This window comes from Taurulus bubalis, assembly GCF_910589615.1.
Source record: "Taurulus bubalis genome assembly, chromosome: 10".
Classification (NCBI taxonomy): Eukaryota; Metazoa; Chordata; class Actinopteri; order Perciformes; family Cottidae; genus Taurulus; species Taurulus bubalis.
In genome coordinates, this window is record NC_136598.1 from 28,623,973 (window position 1) to 28,649,876 (window position 25,904).

A 25,904-nucleotide genomic window follows, 5' to 3' on the forward strand; every position below is an offset into this window, starting at 1 on the left:
CTTCCTGACTGACAGGAAGCAGCACGTGAGGCTGGGGAAACACGTCTCAGGTTCTCGGACCATCAGCACCGGTTCCCCCCAAGGCTGCGTTCTTTCCCCGCTGCTCTTCTCCCTGTACACCAACAGCTGCACCTCCAGTCACCAGTCCGTCAAGCTCCTGAAGTTCGCGGATGACACCACCCTCATTGGACTCATCTCTGGTGGGGACGAGTCTGCCTACAGGTGGGAGACTGACCACCTGGAGACCTGGTGCAGCCAGAACAACCTGGAGCTCAACGCTCTGAAGACAGTGGAGATGGTTGTGGACTTCAGAAAGAATGCAGCCCCACCCCCCCTCTCATCCTGTGTGACTCCCCCGTCGACGCTGTGGAGTCCTTCCGCTTCCTGGGCTCCATCCTAACCCAGGACCTCAAGTGGGAGCTGAACATCAGCTCCATCACAAAGAAGGCCCAGCAGAGGATGTTCTTCCTGAGGCAGTCCATCCTCTGCTCCTCCATCACCGTCTGGTACGCTGCAGCCACTGCCAAGGACAAGGCCAGGCTGCAGCGCATCATCCGCTCGGCGGAGAGGTGATTGGCTGCAATTTGCCATCCCTCCAGGTCCTGTCCACTTCCAGGACACTGAAGCGGGCAAGAAAGATCGCAGCTGACCCCTCTCACCCTGGACACAACCTGTTCGTGTCCCTCCCCTCTGGCAGGAGGTTGAGGTCCATCAGGACTAAGACCTCACGCCACACTAACAGTTTCTTCCCGTCGGCAGTCGGGCTCATCAATAGAGCCGGGTTCCCCACTGACTGACTCTACCATCACAGGACTATTCACGGACCATTCTTTCGGACCATTTATTTTTATTTTTATTCCTTTCTCTCCTCTTACCGGTCACTCCACTGCACAATTCATATTTAAACACTCATGCCACATACACTTAACTTTAACTTTAACTTTAACACACACGTCACTTTAACATACACTTACATTAATGTTATCTGTCGTCTGAGCACTTTATCCTTATCTGATTTAGACTTTTTGCACTGTTGCTGTCGTTGATTGTTATTTGTCTCGTCTAATGTCTAATGTATGCACCTTCCGCCTAACTAAATTCCTCGTTTGTGCAAACATTCCTGGCAATAGACGGTTTCTGATTCTGATTCTGGTTCTGAACGACGTTTCAGACCCGTCTACTTTTATTGATGAGGTATCTGGATTTGAGGCTGGATTTGAGCCCCCCCCCCTAGTCCTGGTCCTAGGCCTAGTCCTGGTCTTGGTCCTGGTCCTGGTCAGATGGAAGGGAAAGCAGCAGCTGCTTCAACCCGCTTCATGCTTCCTGCTGAGCAGACTGAGTGCTGCCACCTGCTGGACCAGCTCAGAATCTCTTGTGATCTGGACTCTGGTACTGCTGGTCTAACCCTGATGCAGGACTGGACAGTGCTGGATCAGGGTTAGTCTGGACTCTGGTGTATCACAGCTGGATGTGAACTCTGCTTCCTCTACATGTGATGTGATGCTTTACTGTGTGAAATCAATATATCCACAAACTGACTCAATAACTGCTTAAATTCAATAACTGCTTAAAATCTGCTTAGAACCACATGTATGTTATACTATAGGGTAGAACCACATACATGTTTTTCTACAGGGTAGCAGAGGTGTCAAAAGTATTCACATTCATTACTCAAGTAGAAGTATACATACTAGGGTTTAAAAATACTTCTGTAAAAGTTGACGTATCAACTCAAGCTTTTTACTTAAGTAAAAGTGTAAAAGTACTGGTTTAAAAACTACTTAAAAGTATAAAAGTAAAAGTAATGTAAGGGGATTTTTTTCCCCATTAAGGACAAACTCTTAAGCCGTGTCTCAGGGGCCTATAGTGCACTACCCCACCTCCCCCAAAACAATACTTTTATAAAGGCCATAATGACTATAATGTTTTAAAATGTTATGTTGAAAAATGTGGGATGCACTAGGCTACCCGTTTCAGCTGCATATATGCCCATTTAAAATGATCACATTTTATTACAATGCAAATACATTAAAGTACCATATGTGTACTGAGCATTAACATGCGTTTCATGGAGCGGAAGACATGATAACTAGTTGCCTATAAGTATTGTAATAGTGCAAAATAGGCGGCGGCGGCGACTCCGACACAAACACTTAAAGCTTTGGTTCTCAAACTTTTTCTGAAAATAACATAATTGTGTGACTCATCTGTGCTTTTATAAAAAACAGAATAAAGAAAAGTAAATCAGATTGCCCCATCAGACAATGTTTTGTGTAAGTTCTATCTGTGCAAAAAATTACTCATATTTAGCTACTACTAAATAGCTCATTGTGGAAAACAATAAGCTTTTAATTTTTGTTGCCAAACAAAACAGAATGAGTGCAGATATGTGAGCGTCAGGTTGTATCAGCATTAGTGGAGCAGTGAGCTGCTTTCCTCGACACATATGTTATAAACGGGGTTGTAGATTTGATACGGCCTCTCTCAATTACGGAAGCGCATTGCATTCACTGGATAAAAAAAAAAAATAGACCCCTTTTCTCGTAATTACGAGAAAAGAAAAAGATAAAGGAAAAGTCTGTAAATCCTCTCAGTGGCAATGATGGCGCTATCGCAGTTAAATCTGCTATTATTACCGTCTCGGTTTGAGACACTGGGAAATACTGATGTTTCTAAAAAATGAGGATGTATTAAATGTAGTATGTCATCACTGCGCAGGCATCTCAAGGCGTTAGGGTTGTTCAGGCGGAAAGCCCAGCCTGGCGCGCTGGATGTCCTCTGTTTCTGCAGGAGCAGCTGAACCAACACGGGATGCTTCATTTGAAATGCATCCAATGTGGTTTGGTAGTGACTGTAACGGACCTCTGAGAGTTTAAAGTATTGTAATAGTTTGTTCCTTTTTTTTGTCCTTTATTTTAGTCCGTTTTGTTACTGCAGTCCGTGCATTTCCGGTTGCGCTCTTATTTTGAAGGTAGAAAAAACAGACGTTGTTAGTAAGAAACGGGCAGAAAGGAAAAGTTGCCATAACAACGGAAAACAGTGATAAAAAGGTTACGGATGTATTAGTTTAGCACCTGGCTGATATGGGCACAAGGTTTGCACCTGTTCAAGTTCATTTTTTGAGAAAATATTGTTTTAGATGGTTACGTTTTTTGTCTGTGTCAGAGCTTAAGCTAACCAACTGCTATTTCCGTTTTTCTTCATCGTTCTTACGGTGACTTCAATAAACCTTTACGAACCATCACTTAAAGACTCCACACTATAATTCTGCCGGGGATCCTGCAGTGACTCAAAGAACTGTGCGGCACCTGTTAAACATCCTAGATCCCCAGGAGGAGCTAAGGCAACGGAACCGTCTAAGAAGACGCCTGTACACACACATGCATACAGACTGTACACACACATGCATACAGACTGTACACACACATGCATACAGACTGTACACACACATGCATACAGACTGTACACACACATGCATACAGACTGTACACACACATGCATACAGACTGTACACACACATGCATACAGACTGTACACACACATGCATACAGTGGCCAGTACGGCACCTTTCGTAATCAGGTCAAGATCTCGTAATTACGAGATCAAGATGTCGTAATTACGAGAAAAGGGGTCTATTTTTTTTTTTCATCCAGTGAATGCAATGCGCTTCTATACTCAATTCATGCTCAATATTGAGCTTATATTTGTTTTTTTATTTTGAGAAACGCAACAGCAGGAAACGGCGTCGCGTCAAATCGCGCATGCGCAAGCTAACCTGTTAACGGCGAACCGTAACCATTTACCCCAAAGTACAGGCATCTGTCCATGTATTTATTAATGACTTTATATCCGTGTACTTTGTACTTTTGTAATATGTGAAGCCAGCAGCTCATTGTTGGTAGAAGACACGAGCACTTTGTCTCTTTCACCTGGAGCAGGAGAGCTGCTCCAGGTGAAAGAGTACTACAATAGGTACATGTACTACACTACATGTACTACAATAGGTACGTGTACTACACTACATGTACTACAATAGGTACGTGTACTACACTACATGTACTACAATAGGTACATGTACTACACTACATGTACTACAATAGGTACGTGTACTACACTACATGTACTACAATAGGTACGTGTACTACACTACATGTACTACAATAGGTACGTGTACTACACTACATGTACTACAATAGGTACATGTACTACACTACATGTACTACAATAGGTACGTGTACTACACTACATGTACTACAATAGGTACGTGTACTACACTACATGTACTACAATAGGTACATGTACTACACTACATGTAGTACAATAGGTACGTGTACTACACTGCATGTACTACAATAGGTACATGTACTACACTACATGTACTACAATAGGTACATGTACTACACTACATGTACTACAATAGGTACATGTACTACACTACATGTAGTACAATAGGTACGTGTACTACACTACATGTACTACAATAGGTACATGTACTACACTACATGTACTACAATAGGTACATGTACTACACTACATGTACTACAATAGGTACGTGTACTACACTACATGTACTACAATAGGTACGTGTACTACACTACATGTACTACAATAGGTACATGTACTACACTACATGTAGTACAATAGGTACGTGTACTACACTACATGTAGTACAATAGGTACGTGTACTACACTACATGTACTACAATAGGTACGTGTACTACACTACATGTACTACAATAGGTACGTGTACTACACTACATGTACTACAATAGGTACATGTACTACACTACATGTAGTACAATAGGTACGTGTACTACACTACATGTACTACAATAGGTACATGTACTACACTACATGTACTACAATAGGTACGTGTACTACACTACATGTACTACAATAGGTACATGTACTACACTACATGTACTACAATAGGTACATGTACTACACTACATGTAGTACAATAGGTACGTGTACTACACTACATGTACTACAATAGGTACGTGTACTACACTACATGTACTACAATAGGTACGTGTACTACACTACATGTACTACAATAGGTACATGTACTACACTACATGTACTACAATAGGTACATGTACTACACTACATGTAGTACAATAGGTACATGTACTACACTACATGTACTACAATAGGTACATGTACTACACTACATGTACTACAATAGGTACGTGTACTACACTACATGTACTACAATAGGTACATGTACTACACTACATGTACTACAATAGGTACATGTACTACACTACATGTACTACAATAGGTACATGTACTACACTACATGTACTACAATAGGTATGTGTACTACACTACATGTACTACAATAGGTACATGTACTACACTACATGTACTACAATAGGTACATGTACTACACTACATGTACTACAATAGGTACATGTACTACACTACATGTAGTACAATAGGTACATGTACTACACTACATGTACTACAATAGGTACATGTACTACACTACATGTACTACAATAGGTACATGTACTACACTACATGTACTACAATAGGTACATGTACTACACTACATGTAGTACAATAGGTACATGTACTACACTACATGTAGTACAATAGGTACATGTACTACACTACATGTAGTACAATAGGTACATGTACTACACTACATGTAGTACAATAGGTACATGTACTACACTACATGTAGTACAATAGGTACATGTACTACACTACATGTAGTACAATAGGTACATGTACTACACTACGTGTACTACAATAGGTACATGTACTACACTACATGTACTACATGTACTACACTACATGTACTACAATAGGTACATGTACTACACTACGTGTACTACATGTACTACAATGGGTACACGTACTACACTACATGTACTACACTACGTGTACTACACTACATGTACTACACTACGTGTACTACGTGTACTACATGTACTACAATGGGTACACGTACTGCACTACACTACATGTACTACACTACATGTACTACAATGGGTACACGTACTGCACTACACTACGTGTACTACACGCACTACACTACGTGTACTACACTACGTGTACTACAATAGGTACATGTACTACACTACATGTACTACAATAGGTACATGTACTACACTACATGTAGTACAATAGGTACATGTACTACACTACATGTAGTACAATAGGTACATGTACTACACTACATGTAGTACAATAGGTACATGTACTACACTACATGTAGTACAATAGGTACATGTACTACACTACATGTACTACACTACATGTAGTACAATAGGTACATGTACTACACTACATGTAGTACAATAGGTACATGTACTACACTACATGTACTACACTACATGTAGTACAATAGGTGCATGTACTACACTACATGTAGTACAATAGGTACATGTACTACACTACATGTAGTACAATAGGTACGTGTACTACACTACATGTAGTACAATAGGTACATGTACTACACTACATGTAGTACAATAGGTACGTGTACTACACTACATGTAGTACAATAGGTACATGTACTACACTACATGTAGTACAATAGGTACGTGTACTACACTACATGTAGTACAATAGGTACATGTACTACACTACATGTAGTACAATAGGTACATGTACTACACTACATGTAGTACAATAGGTACGTGTACTACACTACATGTAGTACAATAGGTACATGTACTACACTACATGTAGTACAATAGGTACGTGTACTACACTACATGTAGTACAATAGGTACGTGTACTACACTACATGTACTACAATAGGTACATGTACTACACTACATGTAGTACAATAGGTACGTGTACTACACTACATGTAGTACAATAGGTACATGTACTACACTACATGTAGTACAATAGGTACGTGTACTACACTACATGTAGTACAATAGGTACGTGTACTACACTACATGTACTACAATAGGTACATGTACTACACTACATGTACTACAATAGGTACATGTACTACACTACATGTACTACAATAGGTACATGTACTACACTACATGTACTACAATAGGTACATGTACTACACTACATGTACTACAATAGGTACATGTACTACACTACATGTACTACAATAGGTACATGTACTACACTACATGTAGTACAATAGGTACATGTACTGTCGGGTTCTCTTAATAACGTGGTGAGACAGACGGTAGTAAAGCCAACATGTTTTTTCCGAGCTCACCCCGTGTCTCAACCCCGCCCCACACATTGACTCCCTCCTCTTATTGGTCCCTGGCCTCCCCACCTAGAGCTGTCATGAGTAACATTAAACAGTACCACATCTTCCCTTTCAAGATAACAAAGAATAAACTGTTGTTCCCATCAGACCATTCGAACCCTGTAAGGAAAACAATGTTAGGCATTTTGGTGAGCATTGGAACTAGTATGAAACAAGTGTATTAATTAAACAACTGCAGTTCCCTGAATTCTCACATCGTAACATCGCGTGTTTTAACTAACCTCATTAGCTTCTACTAAGCCTTCCCATGACCATGACACCATAACACAACAATAACTCAACATATATTTCAAAGATTTCTTTCATTTCATATCTGTTCACAAGTTAAGCCTATCGGGCTTAATGATGGCTCTCCCAGACCTAGTTCTGAGAGTGGGAGACTGTGCAGGTAACACTGGAGGTGTCGCAGCAGGTGACATGGAAGCCTGCTCTGACGTGTGCTGCTGCTGTGATGTCCTCTCTTGTGTAGGCTCCTGTAGAGGTATCAGATGCAGACGGTTACGTCTCACCACCCCCTGAGGTACATCCACCAAATAAGATCTAGGAGTAGAGTGTTTCTGGATCACAGTTCCCGACGTCTTAGCGTTGGTGACCCATACATGTTCTCCTGGTGACAAGACGCTGTGCACTTTTGCACGGTGGCGCCTGTTGAAATGTGCAGCATCTGACATCCTCTTCTCCTTTTCCTTCCGAGCCAGTGCGCAGCTGTCAGGCAGTGCAGGGTCCAGATGAGAGGGAACAGTTGGCACCGTGGTGCGTAAACGTCGGCCCATGAGAAGCTGAATCCACAGGCTGTATCCATTCTGAAGAGGAGTGGCTCTATAAGCGAGTAGAGCCAGGTAGGGGTCATCTGCCTTCTTTAGGAGGTTTTTCACCGTCTGGACTGCCCGTTCTGCTTCTCCGTTGCTTTGCGGGAACCTTGGGCTGCTGGTGACATGTTTGAATCCGTATGCAGCTGCAAACAAGGCGAAGGCCTGTCCAGAAAACTGAGGTCCGTTATCTGACATCATTACCTCCGGGATGCCATGGCGAGCGAAGATTGCCTTTAGATGAGTGACGATGTCGGTGGACCTGGTGTGGGATAAGAGAGCAATCTCAATATATCTCGAGAAGTAGTCGACGACAAGTAAGTACGTCTTACCAAGCAGTTCAAAGAGGTCCGCCCCCAACCTCTGCCATGGTCGGTCAGGGTGCTCTGAGGGCATGAGCGGCTCATTGTGATGGTGTCTCTCTTGTATGCATGTTCTGCATTTGAGTACCATGTCATTTATCTGCTGACCAAGTCCCGGCCACCATACAGACTGGCGTGCGCCCGCTTTACATTTCACGACACCTTGGTGTCCTTCATGCAGCTTGGCCAGCACATCGTTCCGCAGCGTTGCAGGTATGACCAGCCGTGAGTCTTTTAGGAGCAACCCGTCTTCCACTGTGAGTGTGGCTCGCTCTAGCCAGTAGTTTTTCAGCACTGATTCCTGTTTGTCATGCGCTGGCCATCCTTCTCTGCACAGCATCATGACCCGTGAGCAGACATTGTCAGCATTGAGCTGCTCTTTCAGATTTTCTATGTATGAGGGGCTGGCAGGCAGATTTTCAATGATACAGTCCACATATATGTTTGTGCTCTCCATCAGTTCGTTTTCATCTGGGGACATGCTTGCTTTCACAGGCGAGCGTGACAGTGTGTCTGCTGTCCAGAGTGACTTCCCTGGCACATGTATGATTGTGTATGAGTAGCGCATGAGCCTCATTCTGAAGCGCTGGATTCTTGGCGGCAGAAGATCGAGTGCTTGGGCTCCAAGAAGACTGAGAAGAGGCTTATGGTCGGTCTCCAGGATGAAATGCTTTCCCAGGAGGTAATCCCGGAACCGTTCACAGGCCCATGTGAGGCCCAGAGCCTCCTTTTCCACTTGTGCATAGCGTTGCTCCGTTGGAGAAAGTGACCGCGATGCATAAGCCACAGGACCCCGTTCACCTTCTGGAGAATAACGCCTCCCAAGCCATACGAAGATGCATCGGCTGATACTTTAGTGTCCCTGTTTGGGTCATACATGGCCAGCACTGGAGGAGAAGTAAGGGCCTCCTTCAGCTCCTTAAACGCCATTACCTGGTCCGTGCACTACATGTAGTACAATAGGTACATGCACTACACTACATGTACTACAATAGGTACATGCACTACACTACATGTAGTACAATAGGTACATGCACTACACTACATGTACTACACTACGTGTACTACATTAGGTACACTACATGTACCTAATGTAGTACAATGGGTACATGTACCTAATGTAGTACACTACGTGTACTACATTAGGTACATGTACTACACTACGTGTACTACATTAGGTACATGTAGTGTACCTAATGTAGTACACGTAGTGTAGTACATGTACCTAATGTAGTACATGTACCCATTGTACTACATTAGGTACACTACATGTACCTAATGTAGTACACGTAGTGTAGTACATGTACCCATTGTACTACATTAGGTACACTACATGTACCTAATGTAGTACACGTAGTGTAGTACATGTACCTAATGTAGTACACGTAGTGTACTACATTAGGTACATGTAGTGTACCTAATGTAGTACAATGGGTACATGTACTACATTAGGTACATGTACTACACTACGTGTACTACATTAGGTACACTACATGTACCTAATGTAGTACAATGGGTACATGTACCTAATGTAGTACACGTAGTGTACTACATTAGGTACATGTAGTGTACCTAATGTAGTACACGTAGTGTAGTACATGTACCTAATGTAGTACATGTACCCATTGTACTACATTAGGTACACTACATGTACCTAATGTAGTACACGTAGTGTAGTACATGTACCCATTGTACTACATTAGGTACACTACATGTACCTAATGTAGTACACGTAGTGTAGTACATGTACCTAATGTAGTACACGTAGTGTACTACATTAGGTACATGTAGTGTACCTAATGTAGTACAATGGGTACATGTACTACATTAGGTACATGTACTACACTACGTGTACTACATTAGGTACACTACATGTACCTAATGTAGTACAATGGGTACATGTACCTAATGTAGTACACTACGTGTACTACATTAGGTACATGTACTACACTACATGTACTACATTAGGTACATGTACTACACTACGTGTACTACATTAGGTACATGTAGTGTACCTAATGTAGTACAATGGGTACATGTACTACACTACGTGTACTACATTAGGTACATGTAGTGTACCTAATGTAGTACAATGGGTACATGTACTACATTAGGTACATGTACTACACTACATGTACTACATTAGGTACATGTAGTGTACCTAATGTAGTACAATGGGTACATGTACTACATTAGGTACATGTACTACACTACATGTACTACATTAGGTACATGTAGTGTACCTAATGTAGTACAATGGGTACATGTATTATTAACATTAATGTTCAGACAGGAAACCAAGATGGCGTCCATCTTCAAAAGGAAACTTTATTTCGTGACACGATCGCTCAGGTGAAGCTGCACACAGTGCACAACACCTGAGACACTCCACCTTTGATTCAAAAGACCTTCATCGCATTGCTTAAGGGAGGAAGAGGAGGAGGAGGAAGAGGAGGAAGAAGAAGAGGATGAGGAGGATGAGGAGGAGGAGGAGGAAGGACAGATCTCAGATCAGAATGGCAGCTGGAATGTGAAAGAGAGCCCAGACAGACTGATCCAGTCCACCATGTGGTCTGGATCAGACCAGAGTCCTGCAGCCGGACTATGACCCCGCCCACACTGATAAGGGACCAGCAGGGGGCGGGGCTACAGCACAGGTAAACAGAAAGGCACAGGTATGGCCCGAACCACCGAGGAGGTCAGCGACACCTCAAATCAACAGACAGGGAGGGGGCGGGGCCTGAGGGAGGGGGCGGGGCTTGTTTGGTGTGACGGCTGTCAGAGTTCAGGAATGTTCCGGTTGGTTCTCGTCGTGGGCGGGAAGACGGCCTGGCCCCGCCCCTTCCGGTGACATCACTACATGCCCATCCTGATGCTCTGGATGATCTGGAAGATGGCTGAAGAGAAACAAAGATGAGCCACAAGAAGCTTATTGATCACGTGGTCACTGAGCGTGATCACAAGGTGCCTTATTGATCACAAGGTGCCTTATTGATCACGTGATCACTGGGTGCCTTATTGATCACGTGATCACAGGGTACCCTATTGATCACGTGGTCACTGAGCGTGATCACAAGGTGCCTTATTGATCACGTGATCACAAGGTGCCTTATTGATCACGTGATCACAGGGTGCCTTATTGATCACGTGGTCACAGGGTACCCTATTGATCACGTGGTCACTGAGCGTGATCACAAGGTGCCTTATTGATCACGTGATCACAGGGTGCCTTATTGATCACGTGATCACAGGGTGCCTTATTGATCACGTGGTCACAGGGTACCCAATTGATCACGTGGTCACTGAGCGTGATCACAAGGTGCCTTATTGATCACGTGGTCACAGGGTACCCTATTGATCACGTGGTCACAGGGTACCCTATTGATCACAGGGTGCCTTATTGATCACGTGATCACAGGGTGCCTTATTGATCACGTGGTCACAGGGTGCCTTATTGATCACGTGGTCACAGGGTGCCTTATTGATCACAGGGTGCCTTATTGATCACGTGATCACAGGGTGCCTTATTGATCACGTGGTCACTGAGCGTGATCACGTGGTCACAAGGTGCCTTATTGATCTGACAGGTGACAGATCAATAAGGCACCCTGTGACCACGTGATCCCTGTTGGTTCATCTCTGTCCGCCTGGAGCTCCGCCCACCGGCTGTGTGGGCAGAGCTTCAGGTGGGCGGAGCTTCGTTATTGGTCAAGAAGTCAGAGTGACTCCAGAGAGCAGAGTGACATTTCCTGACGATAAGCCCCGCCCCTCCCTGACGTCAGCGGGGGGCGGGGCTTCACTCACAACGACATTCATCAGTTTTATACGAAGTAAACAAACACAAATATTATAAACAAACACAAATATTATAAATAAACAATGTGACATTGTATATGAGGAAGACTCACCTGATCCACAGACGACAAAGATGAAGAGCGCAAGCAGCCAGGGACCCACACCTTTATCCTCAGTGATGCTCCTCTACACACACACACACACACACACACACACACACACACACACACACACACAGTTAATTTCCCCAGTCTGTACTGGTTTAATCACACTACTGGTCTGGTCCCGGTCTGACCCCAGTACTGGTCCCAGTGGTACTGGTCTGACCCCAGTACTGGTCCCAGTGGTACTGGAGCAGCTGTACTCACGTTCGACTTGGCCACGTTCCCCCGCAGCGTGATGTTCTTGCTGTGCTTCTCGTTGGCCATGCGGATCCTCTGCTTGGCGACCATCTTGTCTTCTTCTTCGTCTTCTTCTTCTTCTTCTTCTTTATTTATTGTGCGTTTCGCGGTTCTTCTTCTCTTCCTGCTCGTCTCGGTCGCGGTGCTGACGGACTGGAGCTGCTCGCTCTTGTCGACGTACACACAAATATGAGGTCACGTCACTTCCTGCGTAAAGTTACTGTGCGTCACAATACAGCTTCCGGCGCGCTCTTTCAAAGTAAAGTACTCTATCTTTCGCGATTATGTCATATCATTTATTGATTACCAATCTATTGATTATTAATCTTAATCATTCCCTGTGTACTCTGAGGTGTAGTAGAAGTACATTATGTACTCTGATATGTAGAAGTACATTAAATACTCTGAGATGTAATAGAAGTACATTCAATACTCTGAGATGTGGTAGATGTAGAATATGTACTCTGATATGTAGTAGAAGTACATGAAATACTCTGAGATGTAGTAGAAGTACATTATGTACTCTGAGGTGTAGTAGAAGTACATTATGTACTCTGATATGTAGAAGTACATTAAACACTGAGGTGTAGTAGAAGTACATTATTTACTCTGATATGTAGAAGTACATTAAATACTCTGAGATGTAATAGAAGTACATTCAATACTCTGAGATGTGGTAGATGTAGAATATGTACTCTGATATGTAGTAGAAGTACATTAAATACTCTGAGATGTAGTAGAAGTACATTATGTACTCTGAGGTGTAGTAGAAGTACATTATGTACTCTGATATGTAGAAGTACATTAAACACTCTGAGATGTAGTAAAAGTACATTAAATACTCTGAGGTGTAGTAGAAGTACATTATTTACTCTGATATGTAGAAGTACATTAAATACTCTGAGATGTAGTATAAGTACATTAAATACTCTGAGATGCAGTAGAAGTACATTATGTAATCTGAGATGTAGTAGAAGTACATTATGTACTCTGATATGTGGTAGAAGTAGTAACTGTAAATACTCCAGTAAAGTACCTCATAATATACTGTGAAAGTAGCAGTACTTGAGTAAATGTACTTTCCACGAATGACTATTGGACAAACTACATTAATGTTATTTTCCTGAACACACGCGGTGCTTTTACTTTGGAACCGGAAGTAGCGTCCCCTCAGTGGCGGTGCGGCGGCTTGACGCGGCTTTAAACGAGATAAATGTAGAACATCAACCTTTTCCTTATTGGTTGAACACATCGCGTCTCTGTGGCGGGAAGAAGACGCCGTTTGACTCACAAAATTAAATTAAATTAATCTGAGACGATTCTTAAGTGACGTGTAGAAGAAGAGCGCGGACTGTATGCTGATGTGGCACTGGAAGACCCGCCCACTTCTGCTCTGACGCGGTTCCGGCGGTCGGCTTTCCTTCTTCCGGCACACGTAAACATGGCGCCCCCCATCCCACTGCTAGCAGGTGGGTCTTTTTAAGTTGTCATGGAACTGTTTGCTGTGTTTGAGATGTTGACACCGACGTGTTACCGAACTACCGGATACCGGAAGCGACCGGGGAGCATGCGCGCGCATCCCGCGTCCTTATGACCGGTAGTTCTGTGAGGAAGCATGGCGCCAAACTCAGTGTGGAACCTGTAGTTTTCTATTGCCTTGGTCTAGTAGGATACACAACGCGTCCTAGAGGAGCGCGCAGAGGCTTCTGGTGGTTCGGCTTCATTCAGATAAACCAGAAACAGTCACGCGCTCACAGGATGAAAGGCCCCGCGGCCGAACAGCTCTGACGTCACGTCTGTCTGCAGATGAGTCCCACGTGTTTCTGCAGGAAGTGTCTTCAGTCACTTCATGGAACTCACTGCTGATGTGTGTAACTACCTATGACGTCACGTTGTTTAAATAAAGTTGTGTTCATTTAGTTTCAAATGAGTCCGTTTCACTAGAACTAAAGAAATGAAGACACACAAAGACATGGTGTCTAAGGAAGAGGAGGTGTCCTCTAGAAGCGTCCCCCTAGTGGACATGATCACATGACCTGTGTTGGGATCATATGACCTGTGTTGTGATCACATGACCTGTGTTGGGATCACATGACCTGTGTTATGTTTCAGTGACATGATCACATGACCTGTGTTGAGATCACATGACCTGTGTTATGTTTCAGTGACATGTTCACATGACCTGTGTTGTGATTACATGACCTGTGTTGTGATCACATGACCTGTGTTATGATCACATGACCTGTGTTGGGATCACATGACCTGTGTTATGATCACATGACCTGTGTTGTGATCACATGACCTGTGTTGTGTTTCAGTGCGCGGGTCAGACGGGACGTCTCTGCTCTCTGGTCCTCCCTCATGTGAGCAGCACTTGTTCTTCCAGAGGTAACGCATCACTCCAGCATTAGCATTAGCACTAGCATTAGCACTAGCATGTGTGACAGGTGTGTCTTTGTCCCAGGGACCCTCGGTCCGGCAGGTGTGTCTCCTTCAGCAGAGACGGGACACTGTTCGGTTGGTGCAACGGACTCAAGTAGTTATATCCCATATAATATTAATAATAATTAATGTTATAATAATGATGATAACATGATTCATGTAGTAATAATAATAACATGTTGTCTCTCAGTGTCTTTGTGGTGAAGTCTTCAGATGGAGCTGTTGTCTCCACCTTGGACCTCCCAAAGACATCTCTGCTGGAGATTTCTCCTCTCAACAACATCCTGGCCACCTGGCAACCGTACAGCAGTAAGTTAGACTGTGTGACCATTAGACTGTGTGACTGTGTGACCGTGAGACTGTGTGACTGTGTGACCATTAGACTGTGTGACTGTGTGACCATTAGACTGTGTGACTGTGTGACCGTGAGACTGTGTGACTGTGTGACCATTAGACTGTGTGACTGTGTGACCGTTAGACTGTGTGACTGTGTGACCGTTAGACTGTGTGACTGTGTGACCGTTAGACTGTGTGACCGTTAGACTGTGTGACTGTGTGACCATTAGACTGTGTGACTGTGTGACCATTAGACTGTGTGACTGTGTGACCGTGAGACTGTGTGACTGTGTGACCATTAGACTGTGTGACTGTGTGACCGTTAGACTGTGTGACTGTGTGACCGTTAGACTGTGTGACCGTTAGACTGTGTGACTGTGTGACCGTTAGACTGTGTGACCGTTAGACCGTGTGACTGTGTGACTGTGTGACCGTGAGACTGTGTGACTGTGTGACCATTAGACTGTGTGACCGTTAGACTGTGTGACTGTGTGACCGTTAGACTGTGTGACTGTGTGACCGTTAGACTGTGTGACTGTTAGACTGTGTGACTGTGTGACCATTAGACTGTGTGACCGTTAGACTGTGTGACCATTAGACTGTGTGACCGTTAGATTGTGTGACTGTGTGACCATTAGACTGTGTGACCGTTAGATTGTGTGACTGTTAGACTGTGTGACCATTAGACTGTGTGACTGTGTGACCGTGTGACTGTGTGACCATTAGATTGTGTGACTGTGTGACCATTTGACTGTGTGACCATTAGACTGTGTGACCGTTAGATTGTGTGACCGTTAGATTGTGTGACTGTTAGACTGTGTGACCATTAGACTGTGTGACCACTAGACTGTGTGACCATTAGACTGTGTGACTGTGTGACCATTAGACTGTGTGACCGTTAGACTGTGTGACCATTAGACTATGTGACCGTTAGATTGTGTGACTGTGTGACTGTTAGACTGTGTGACTGTTAGACTGTGTGACCATTAGATTATGTGACCGTTAGATTGTGTGACTGTGTGACCATTAGACTGTGTGAACATTAGACTATGTGACCGTTAGATTGTGTGACTGTGTGACCATTAGACTGTGTGACCATTAGACTGTGTGACTGTGTGACCATTAGACTGTGTGACCGTTAGACTGTGTGACTGTTAGACTGTGTGACTATTAGACTGTGACTGTTAGACTGTTAGACTGTGTGACTATTAGACTGTGTGACTATTAGACTGTGTGACCATCAGACTGTGTGACTGTTAGACTGTTAGACTGTGTGACTGTTAGACTGTGTGACTGTTAGACTGTGTGACTGTGTGACCGTTAGACTGTGTGACTGTGTGACTGTTAGACTGTGTGACTGTTAGACTGTGTGACTGTGTGACTGTTAGACTGTTAGACTGTGTGACTGTTAGACTGTGTGACTGTTAGACTGTGTGACTGTGTGACCGTTAGACTGTGTGACTGTGTGACTGTTAGACTGTGTTACTATTAGACTGTGTGACCGTTAGACTGTGTTACTATTAGACTGTGTGACCGTTAGACTGTGTGACCATCAGACTGTGTGACTGTGTGACTGTGTGACTGTTAGACTGTTAGACTGTGTGACTATTAGACTGTGTGACTATTAGACTGTGTGACTGTGTGACTGTTAGACTGTTAGACTGTGTGACTATTAGACTGTGTGACTGTGTGACTGTTAGACTGTGTGACTGTGTGACTATTAGACTGTGTGACCATCAGACTGTGTGACTGTTAGACTGTTAGACTGTGTGACTGTTAGACTGTGTGACTGTGTGACTGTTAGACTGTTAGACTGTGTGACTATTAGACTGTGTGACTATTAGACTGTGTGACTGTGTGACTGTTAGACTGTTAGACTGTGTGACTATTAGACTGTGTGACTGTGTGACTGTTAGACTGTTAGACTGTGTGACTATTAGACTGTGTGACCATCAGACTGTGTGACTGTTAGACTGTGTGACTGTTAGACTGTGTGACTGTTAGACTGTGTGACTGTTAGACTGTTAGACTGTGTGACTATTAGACTGTGTGACCATCAGACTGTGTGACTGTTAGACTGTGTGACTGTTAGACTGTGTGACTGTTAGACTGTGTGACTGTGTGACCGTTAGACTGTGTGACTGTGTGACTGTTAGACTGTGTGACTGTTAGACTGTGTGACCGTTAGACTGTGTTACTATTAGACTGTGTGACCGTTAGACTGTGTGACCATCAGACTGTTAGACTGTGTGACTGTTAGACTGCGTGACCGTTAGACTGTGTGACTGTGTGAATGTGTGACTATTAGACTGTGTGACTGTGTGACTGTTAGACTGTTAGACTGTGTGAATGTTAGACTGTGTGAATGTTAGACTGTGTGACCGTTAGACTGTGTGACCGTTAGACTGTGTGACTGTTAGACTGTTAGACTGTGTGACTGTGTGACTGTTAGACTGTGTGACTATTAGACTGTGTGACTATTAGACTGTGTGACCATCAGACTGTGTGACTGTTTGACTGTGTGACTATTAGACTGTGTGACCATCAGACTGTGTGACTGTTAGACTGTTAGACTGTGTGACTGTTAGACTGTGTGACTGTGTGACTGTGTGACCGTTAGACTGTGTGACCGTTAGACTGTGTGACCGTTAGACTGTGTGACTATTAGACTGTGTGACCATCAGACTGTGTGACTGTTAGACTGTTAGACTGTGTGACTGTTAGACTGTGTGACTGTGTGACCGTTAGACTGTGTGACCGTTAGACTGTGTGACCGTTAGACTGTGTGACCGTTAGACTGTGTGACCGTTAGACTGTGTGACTGTTAGACTGTGTGACTGTTAGACTGTGTGACTGTTAGACTGTGTGACTGTTAGACTGTGTGACCGTTAGACTGTGTGACCGTTAGACTGTGTGACTATTAGACTGTGTGACCGTTAGACTGTGTGACCATCAGACTGTGTGACTGTTAAACTGTTAGACTGTGTGACTGTTAGACTGCGTGACCGTTAGACTGTGTGACTGTTAGACTGTTAGACTGTGTGACTGTTAGACTGTGTGACCATCAGACTGTGTGACTGTTAAACTGTTAGACTGTGTGACTGTTAGACTGTGTGACCGTTAGACTGTGTGACTGTTAGACTGTGTGACTGTTAGACTGTGTGACTGTGTGACCGTTAGACTGTGTGACTGTTAGACTGTGTGACCGTTAGACTGTGTGACTGTGTGACTGTTAGACTGTGTGACCGTTAGACTGTGTGACTGTGTGACTGTTAGACTGTGTGACTGTTAGACTGTGTGACTGTGTGACTGTTAGACTGTGTGACTGTTAGACTGTGTGACTATTAGCCTGTGTGACTGTTAGCCTGTGTGACTGTTAGACTGTGTGACTGTTAGACTGTGTGACTGTGTGACTGTGTGACTATTAGCCTGTGTGACTGTTAGACTGTGTGACTGTTAGACTGTGTGACTGTTAGACTGTGTGACTGTTAGACTGTGTGACTATTAGCCTGTGTGACTGTTAGACTGTGTGACTGTTAGACTGTGTGACTGTTAGACTGTGTGACTGTGTGACTGTTAGACTGTGTGACTGTTAGACTGTGTGACTGTTAGACTGTGTGACTGTTAGACTGTGTGACTATTAGCCTGTGTGACTGTTAGACTGTGTGACTGTGTGACTGTTAGACTGTGTGACTATTAGCCTGTGTGACTGTTAGACTGTGTGACTGTTAGACTGTGTGACTGTTAGACTGTGTGACTGTGTGACTGTTAGACTGTGTAACTATTAGCCTGTGTGACTGTTAGACTGTGTGACTGTTAGACTGTGTGACTGTTAGACTGTGTGACTGTTAGACTGTGTGACTGTTAGACTGTGTGACTGTGTGACTGTGTGACTGTTAGACTGTGTGACTATTAGCCTGTGTGACTGTTAGCCTGTGTGACTGTTAGACTGTGTGACTGTTAGACTGTGTGACTGTTAGCCTGTGTGACTGTTAGACTGTGTGACTGTTAGACTGTGTGACTGTTAGACTGTGTGACTGTGTGACTGTTAGACTGTGTGACTGTTAGACTGTGTGACTGTTAGACTGTGTGACTGTTAGACTGTGTGACTGTTAGACTGTGTGACTGTTAGACTGTGTGACTGTTAGACTGTGTGACCGTTAGACTGTGTGACCGTTAGACCGTGTGACCGTTAGACTGTGTGACTGTGTAACCGTTAGACCGTGTGACTGTGTGACCGTTAGACTGTGTGACCGTTAGACTGTGTGACTGTTAGACTGTGTGACTGTGTAACTGTGTGACTGTTAGACTGTGTGACCGTTAGACTGTGTGACCGTTAGACCGTGTGACCGTTAGACTGTGTGACTGTGTAACCGTTAGACCGTGTGACTGTGTGACCGTTAGACTGTGTGACTGTTAGACTGTGTGACTGTGTGACTGTTAGACTGTGTGACTGTTAGACTGTGTGACCGTTAGACTGTGTGACTGTGTGACTGTTAGACTGTGTGACTGTTAGACTGTGTGACCGTTAGACTGTGTGACTGTGTGACTGTTAGACTGTGTGACTGTTAGACTGTGTGACTGTTAGACTGTGTGACTATTAGACTGTGTGACTGTGTGACCGTTAGACCGTGTGACTGTTAGACTGTGTGACTGTTAGACTGTGTGACTGTTAGACTGTGTGACTGTTAGACTGTGTGACCGTTAGACTGTGTGACTGTGTGACTGTTAGACTGTGTGACTGTTAGACTGTGTGACCGTTAGACTGTGTGACTGTGTGACTGTTAGACTGTGTGACCGTTAGACTGTGTGACCGTTAGACTGTGTGACTGTTAGACTGTGAGACTGTGTGACCGTTAGACTGTGTGACCGTTAGACTGTGTGACCGTTAGACTGTGTGACCGTTAGACTGTGTGACCATCAGACTGTGTGACTGTTAGACTGTGAGACTGTGTGACCGTTAGACTGTGTGACCGTTAGACTGTGTGACCGTTAGACTGTGTGACCGTTAGACTGTGTGACCGTTAGACTGTGTGACTGTTAGACTGTGAGACTGTGTGACCGTTAGACTGTGTGACCGTTAGACTGTGTGACCGTTAGACTGTGTGACCGTTAGACTGTGTGACCGTGTGACCGTTAGACTGTGTGACCGTTAGACTGTGTGACCGTGTGACCGTTAGACTGTGTGACCGTCAGACTGTGTGACTGTGTGACTGTTAGACTGTGTGACCGTTAGACTGTGTGACTGTGTGACCGTTAGACTGTGTGACCATCAGACTGTGTGACTGTTAGATTGTGTGATTGTGTGACTGTGTGACTGTTTGACTGTGTGACTGTTAGACTGTGTGACCATTAGATTATGTTACCGTTAGATTGTGTGACTGTGTGACCATTAGACTGTGTGACCATTAGACTATGTGACCGTTAGATTGTGTGACTGTGTGATCATTAGACTGTGTGACTGTTAGACTATGTGACCGTTAGATTGTGTGACTGTGTGACCATTAGACTGTGTGACTGTTAGACTGTGTGACCATTAGACCGTGTGACTGTTAGACTGTGTGACCATTAGACCGTGTGACTGTTAGACTGTGTGACTGTTAGACTGTGTGACTGTGTGACTGTGTGACCATTAGACCGTGTGACTGTTAGACTGTGTGACTGTGTGACTGTTAGACTGTGTGACTGTGTGACTGTTAGACTGTGTGACTGTGTGACTGTGTGACTGTTAGACTGTGTGACCGTTAGACTGTTAGATTGTTAGACTGTGTTACTTTATGATGTGTGTGTGTGTTTCAGAGCCTAAAGACAGCGCTCAGGGTGAAGCTAACCTCCAGCTCTGGGACTTACAGAGCGGTCAGCTGATCAAAGCTCTGTATCAGAAAAAGCTGGACTCATGGTGGGTGTGTGTGTTTGTGTGTGTGTGTGTGTGTGTGTGTGTGTGTGTGTCATACTGAGCTGTGATTGGCTGCAGGTGTCCGTGTGTCATACTGAGCTGTGATTGGCTGCAGGTGTCCGTGTGTCATACTGAGCTGTGATTGGCTGCAGGTGTCCGTGTGTCATACTGAGCTGTGATTGGCTGCAGGTGTCCGTGTGTCATACTGAGCTGTGATTGGCTGCAGGTGTCCGTGTGTCATACTGAGCTGTGATTGGCTGCAGGTGTCCCAGCTGGTCTGAAGATGAGAAGCTCTCGGTGAGGAGCGTCAACAACGAGCTGCACTTCTACGAGAACAACGACTTCAGTAAGAAAACCCACATAGACCCCTTCATGTGCTTGTAGACCAGGACCAGGACCAGGTCCCAGATGGTCCAGCTGATGCTGTTTGTCTTTTCAGACGTGATCGCCAACAAGCTCCACATGCAGAAAGTGTCCGACTTCGCGTTGTCTCCTGGAGGTCCGCCCAGCAAGGTGAGCACCCGGCAGGTTTAACCCTGGTCCTGGTCCTGGTCCTGGTCCCATCCTGGTCCCTCTGTCCCCTCCAGGTGGCGGTCTACGTCCCAGGCAGTAAAGGAGCCCCCTCATTTGTCCGTCTGTACCAGTACCCGGTGCTGGGAGGACCCACCGCTGCCCTCGCCAACAAGAGCTTCTTCAAGGCAGACCGGGTCAGCATGCTGTGGAACAAGAAAGGTGGGAGAGCGGTCCCTGTCCTGGTCCCGGTCCTGGTCCCTGTCCCGGTCCTGGTCCCTGTCCCGGTCCTGGTCCCGGTCCTGGTCCCTGTCCCTGTCCCTGTCCCGGTCCTGGTCCCTGTCCCGGTCCTGGTCCCGGTCCTGGTCCCTGTCCCGGTCCTGGTCCCGGTCCTGGTCCCTGTCCCGGTCCTGGTCCCGGTCCCGGTCCCGGTCCTGGTCCCTGTCCCTGTCCCGGTCCTGGTCCCTGTCCCGGTCACGGTCCTGGTCCCGGTCCCGGTCCCGGTCCCGGTCCCTGTCCCGGTCCCTGTCCCGGTCCCTGTCCCTGTCCCGGTCCCGGTCCCTGTCCCTGTCCTGGTCCCTGTCCCGGTCCCTGTCCCGGTCCCGGTCCCGGTCCTGGTCCCGGTCCCGGTCCTGGTGCCGGTCTGTTTATATGTCCTTGACTCCCACTAATGAGGACTTCCTGTCTCAGGTTCTGCGGTTCTGGTGACCTCGAGCACCGAGGTGGATAAGAGTGGAGCTTCATACTACGGAGAGCAGCTGCTTCACTTCCTGTCCGCCAGCGGAGAGACGGCCCTGGTCCAACTACGTGAGTACTTTATACTGTACTAGTGCTGTGTACTTTATACTGCACTAGTGCTGTGTACTTTATACTGTACTAGTGCTGTGTACTTTATACTGTACTAGTGCTGTGTACTTTATACTGCACTAGTGCTGTGTACTTTATACTGTACTAGTGCTGTGTACTTTATACTGTACTAGTGCTGTGTACTTTATACTGCATTAGTGCTGTGTACTTTATACTGTACTAGTGCTGTGTACTTTATACTGTACTAGTGCTGTGTACTTTATACTGCATTAGTGCTGTGTACTTTATACTGTACTAGTGCTGTGTACTTTATACTGTACTCGTGCTGTGTACTTTATACTGTACTAGTGCTGTGTACTTTATACTGCATTAGTGCTGTGTACTTTATACTGTACTAGTGCTGTGTACTTTATACTGTACTAGTGCTGTGTACTTTATACTGCACTAGTGCTGTGTACTTTATACTGTACTAGTGCTGTGTACTTTATACTGTACTAGTGCTGTGTACTTGTTGTGGTACTAGTGCTGTGTACTTGTTGTGGTACTAGTGCTGTGTACTTTATACTGTGCTAGTGCTGTGTACTTTATACTGTACTAGTGCTGTGTACTTTATACTGTACTAGTGCTGTGTACTTTATACTGTACTAGTGCTGTGTACTTTATACTGTGCTAGTGCTGTGTACTTTATACTGTACTCGTGCTGTGTACTTTATACTGTACTAGTGCTGTGTACTTTATACTGCACTAGTGCTGTGTACTTTATACTGCACTAGTGCTGTGTACTTTATACTGTACTAGTGCTGTGTACTTTATACTGTACTAGTGCTGTGTACTTTATACTGTGCTAGTGCTGTGTACTTTATACTGTACTAGTGCTGTGTACTTGTTGTGGTACTAGTGCTGTGTACTTGTTGTGGTACTAGTGCTGTGTACTTTATACTGTGCTAGTGCTGTGTACTTTATACTGTGCTAGTGCTGTGTACTTTATACTGTACTAGTGCTGTGTACTTGTTGTGGTACTAGTGCTGTGTACTTGTTGTGGTACTAGTGCTGTGTACTTTATACTGTACTAGTGCTGTGTACTTTATACTGTACTAGTGCTGTGTACTTGTTGTGGTACTAGTGCTGTGTACTTGTTGTGGTACTAGTGCTGTGTACTTTATACTGTACTAGTGCTGTGTACTTTATACTGTGCTAGTGCTGTGTACTTTATACTGTGCTAGTGCTGTGTACTTTATACTGTACTAGTGCTGTGTACTTTATACTGTACTAGTGCTGTGTACTTGTTGTGGTACTAGTGCTGTGTACTTGTTGTGGTACTAGTGCTGTGTACTTTATACTGTACTAGTGCTGTGTACTTTATACTGTACTAGTGCTGTGTACTTGTTGTGGTACTAGTGCTGTGTACTTTATACTGTACTAGTGCTGTGTACTTTATACTGTACTAGTGCTGTGTACTTGTTGTGGTACTAGTGCTGTGTACTTTATACTGTACTCGTGCTGTGTACTTTATACTGTACTCGTGCTGTGTACTTTATACTGTACTCGTGCTGTGTACTTGTTGTGGTACTAGTGCTGTGTACTTGTTGTGGTACTAGTGCTGTGTACTTTATACTGTACTCGTGCTGTGTACTTTATGCTGTACTCGTGCTGTGTACTTTATACTGTACTCGTGCTGTGTACTTTATACTGTACTCGTGCTGTGTACTTTATACTGTACTCGTGCTGTGTACTTGTTGTGGTACTCGTGCTGTGTACTTTATACTGTACTAGTGCTGTGTACTTTATACTGTACTCGTGCTGTGTACTTTATACTGTACTCGTGCTGTGTACTTTATACTGTACTCGTGCTGTGTACTTGTTGTGGTACTAGTGCTGTGTACTTTATACTGTACTAGTGCTGTGTACTTTATGCTGTACTCGTGCTGTGTACTTTATGCTGTACTCGTGCTGTGTACTTTATGCTGTACTCGTGCTGTGTACTTTATACTGTACTCGTGCTGTGTACTTTATACTGTACTCGTGCTGTGTACTTGTTGTGGTACTAGTGCTGTGTACTTTATACTGTACTCGTGCTGTGTACTTTATACTGTACTCGTGCTGTGTACTTGTTGTACTAGTGCTGTGTACTTTATACTGTACTCGTGCTGTGTACTTTATACTGTACTCGTGCTGTGTACTTGTTGTACTAGTGCTGTGTACTTTATACTGTACTCGTGCTGTGTACTTTATGCTGTACTAGTGCTGTGTACTTTATACTGTACTCGTGCTGTGTACTTTATGCTGTACTCGTGCTGTGTACTTTATACTGTTCTCGTGCTGTGTACTTTATGCTGTACTCGTGCTGTGTACTTTATGCTGTACTCGTGCTGTGTACTTTATACTGTACTCGTGCTGTGTACTTGTTGTGGTACTCGTGCTGTGTACTTTATACTGTACTCGTGCTGTGTACTTTATACTGTACTCGTGCTGTGTACTTTATACTGTACTCGTGCTGTGTACTTTATACTGTACTCGTGCTGTGTACTTGTTGTGGTACTCGTGCTGTGTACTTTATACTGTACTCGTGCTGTGTACTTTATACTGTACTCGTGCTGTGTACTTGTTGTGGTACTCGTGCTGTGTACTTTATACTGTACTCGTGCTGTGTACTTTATGCTGTACTCGTGCTGTGTACTTTATGCTGTACTCGTGCTGTGTACTTTATACTGTACTCGTGCTGTGTACTTTATGCTGTACTCGTGCTGTGTACTTTATGCTGTACTCGTGCTGTGTACTTTATACTGTACTCGTGCTGTGTACTTTATACTGTACTCGTGCTGTGTACTTTATGCTGTACTCGTGCTGTGTACTTTATACTGTACTCGTGCTGTGTACTTTATGCTGTACTCGTGCTGTGTACTTTATACTGTACTCGTGCTGTGTACTTTATGCTGTACTCGTGCTGTGTACTTTATACTGTACTCGTGCTGTGTACTTTATGCTGTACTCGTGCTGTGTACTTTATACTGTACTCGTGCTGTGTACTTTATGCTGTACTCGTGCTGTGTACTTTATACTGTACTCGTGCTGTGTACTTTATACTGTACTCGTGCTGTGTACTTTATACTGTACTCGTGCTGTGTACTTTATGCTGTACTCGTGCTGTGTACTTTATACTGTACTCGTGCTGTGTACTTTATGCTGTACTCGTGCTGTGTACTTTATACTGTACTCGTGCTGTGTACTTTATGCTGTACTCGTGCTGTGTACTTTATACTGTACTCGTGCTGTGTACTTTAT

The 25,904-nt window shown here is 44.5% G+C and overlaps 2 protein-coding genes across 2 annotated transcripts in view; one reads left to right on the forward strand and one right to left on the reverse strand.

Annotated features, from left to right (window-relative positions):
• Nucleotides 1-10,738: 10,738 nt before the first annotated feature.
• On the reverse strand, nucleotides 10,739-12,805 carry LOC306742397 (stress-associated endoplasmic reticulum protein 1-like). Its single transcript, XM_079224771.1, has 3 exons — nucleotides 12,599-12,805; nucleotides 12,344-12,416; nucleotides 10,739-11,332 (listed from the first exon to the last, which is right to left on the reverse strand). The coding sequence occupies exons 1-3, from the start codon at nucleotides 12,680-12,682 to the stop codon at nucleotides 11,292-11,294; spliced, it is 198 nt and encodes a 65-aa protein (XP_079080897.1). The 5' UTR covers nucleotides 12,683-12,805; the 3' UTR covers nucleotides 10,739-11,291.
• A 1,264-nt stretch (nucleotides 12,806-14,069) lies between these two features.
• Nucleotides 14,070-25,904, forward strand: part of eif2a (eukaryotic translation initiation factor 2A) — a 20,789-nt gene continuing 8,954 nt past the window's right edge. The window contains exons 1-9 of the mRNA XM_079225325.1: nucleotides 14,070-14,100; nucleotides 14,950-15,019; nucleotides 15,096-15,167; nucleotides 15,264-15,382; nucleotides 21,209-21,308; nucleotides 21,569-21,651; nucleotides 21,745-21,818; nucleotides 21,893-22,037; nucleotides 22,506-22,622. Of these exons, the coding sequence (XP_079081451.1) occupies nucleotides 14,073-14,100; nucleotides 14,950-15,019; nucleotides 15,096-15,167; nucleotides 15,264-15,382; nucleotides 21,209-21,308; nucleotides 21,569-21,651; nucleotides 21,745-21,818; nucleotides 21,893-22,037; nucleotides 22,506-22,622 (808 nt within the window). The 5' untranslated portion in view covers nucleotides 14,070-14,072. The remainder of the gene's footprint in view (nucleotides 14,101-14,949; nucleotides 15,020-15,095; nucleotides 15,168-15,263; nucleotides 15,383-21,208; nucleotides 21,309-21,568; nucleotides 21,652-21,744; nucleotides 21,819-21,892; nucleotides 22,038-22,505; nucleotides 22,623-25,904) is intronic.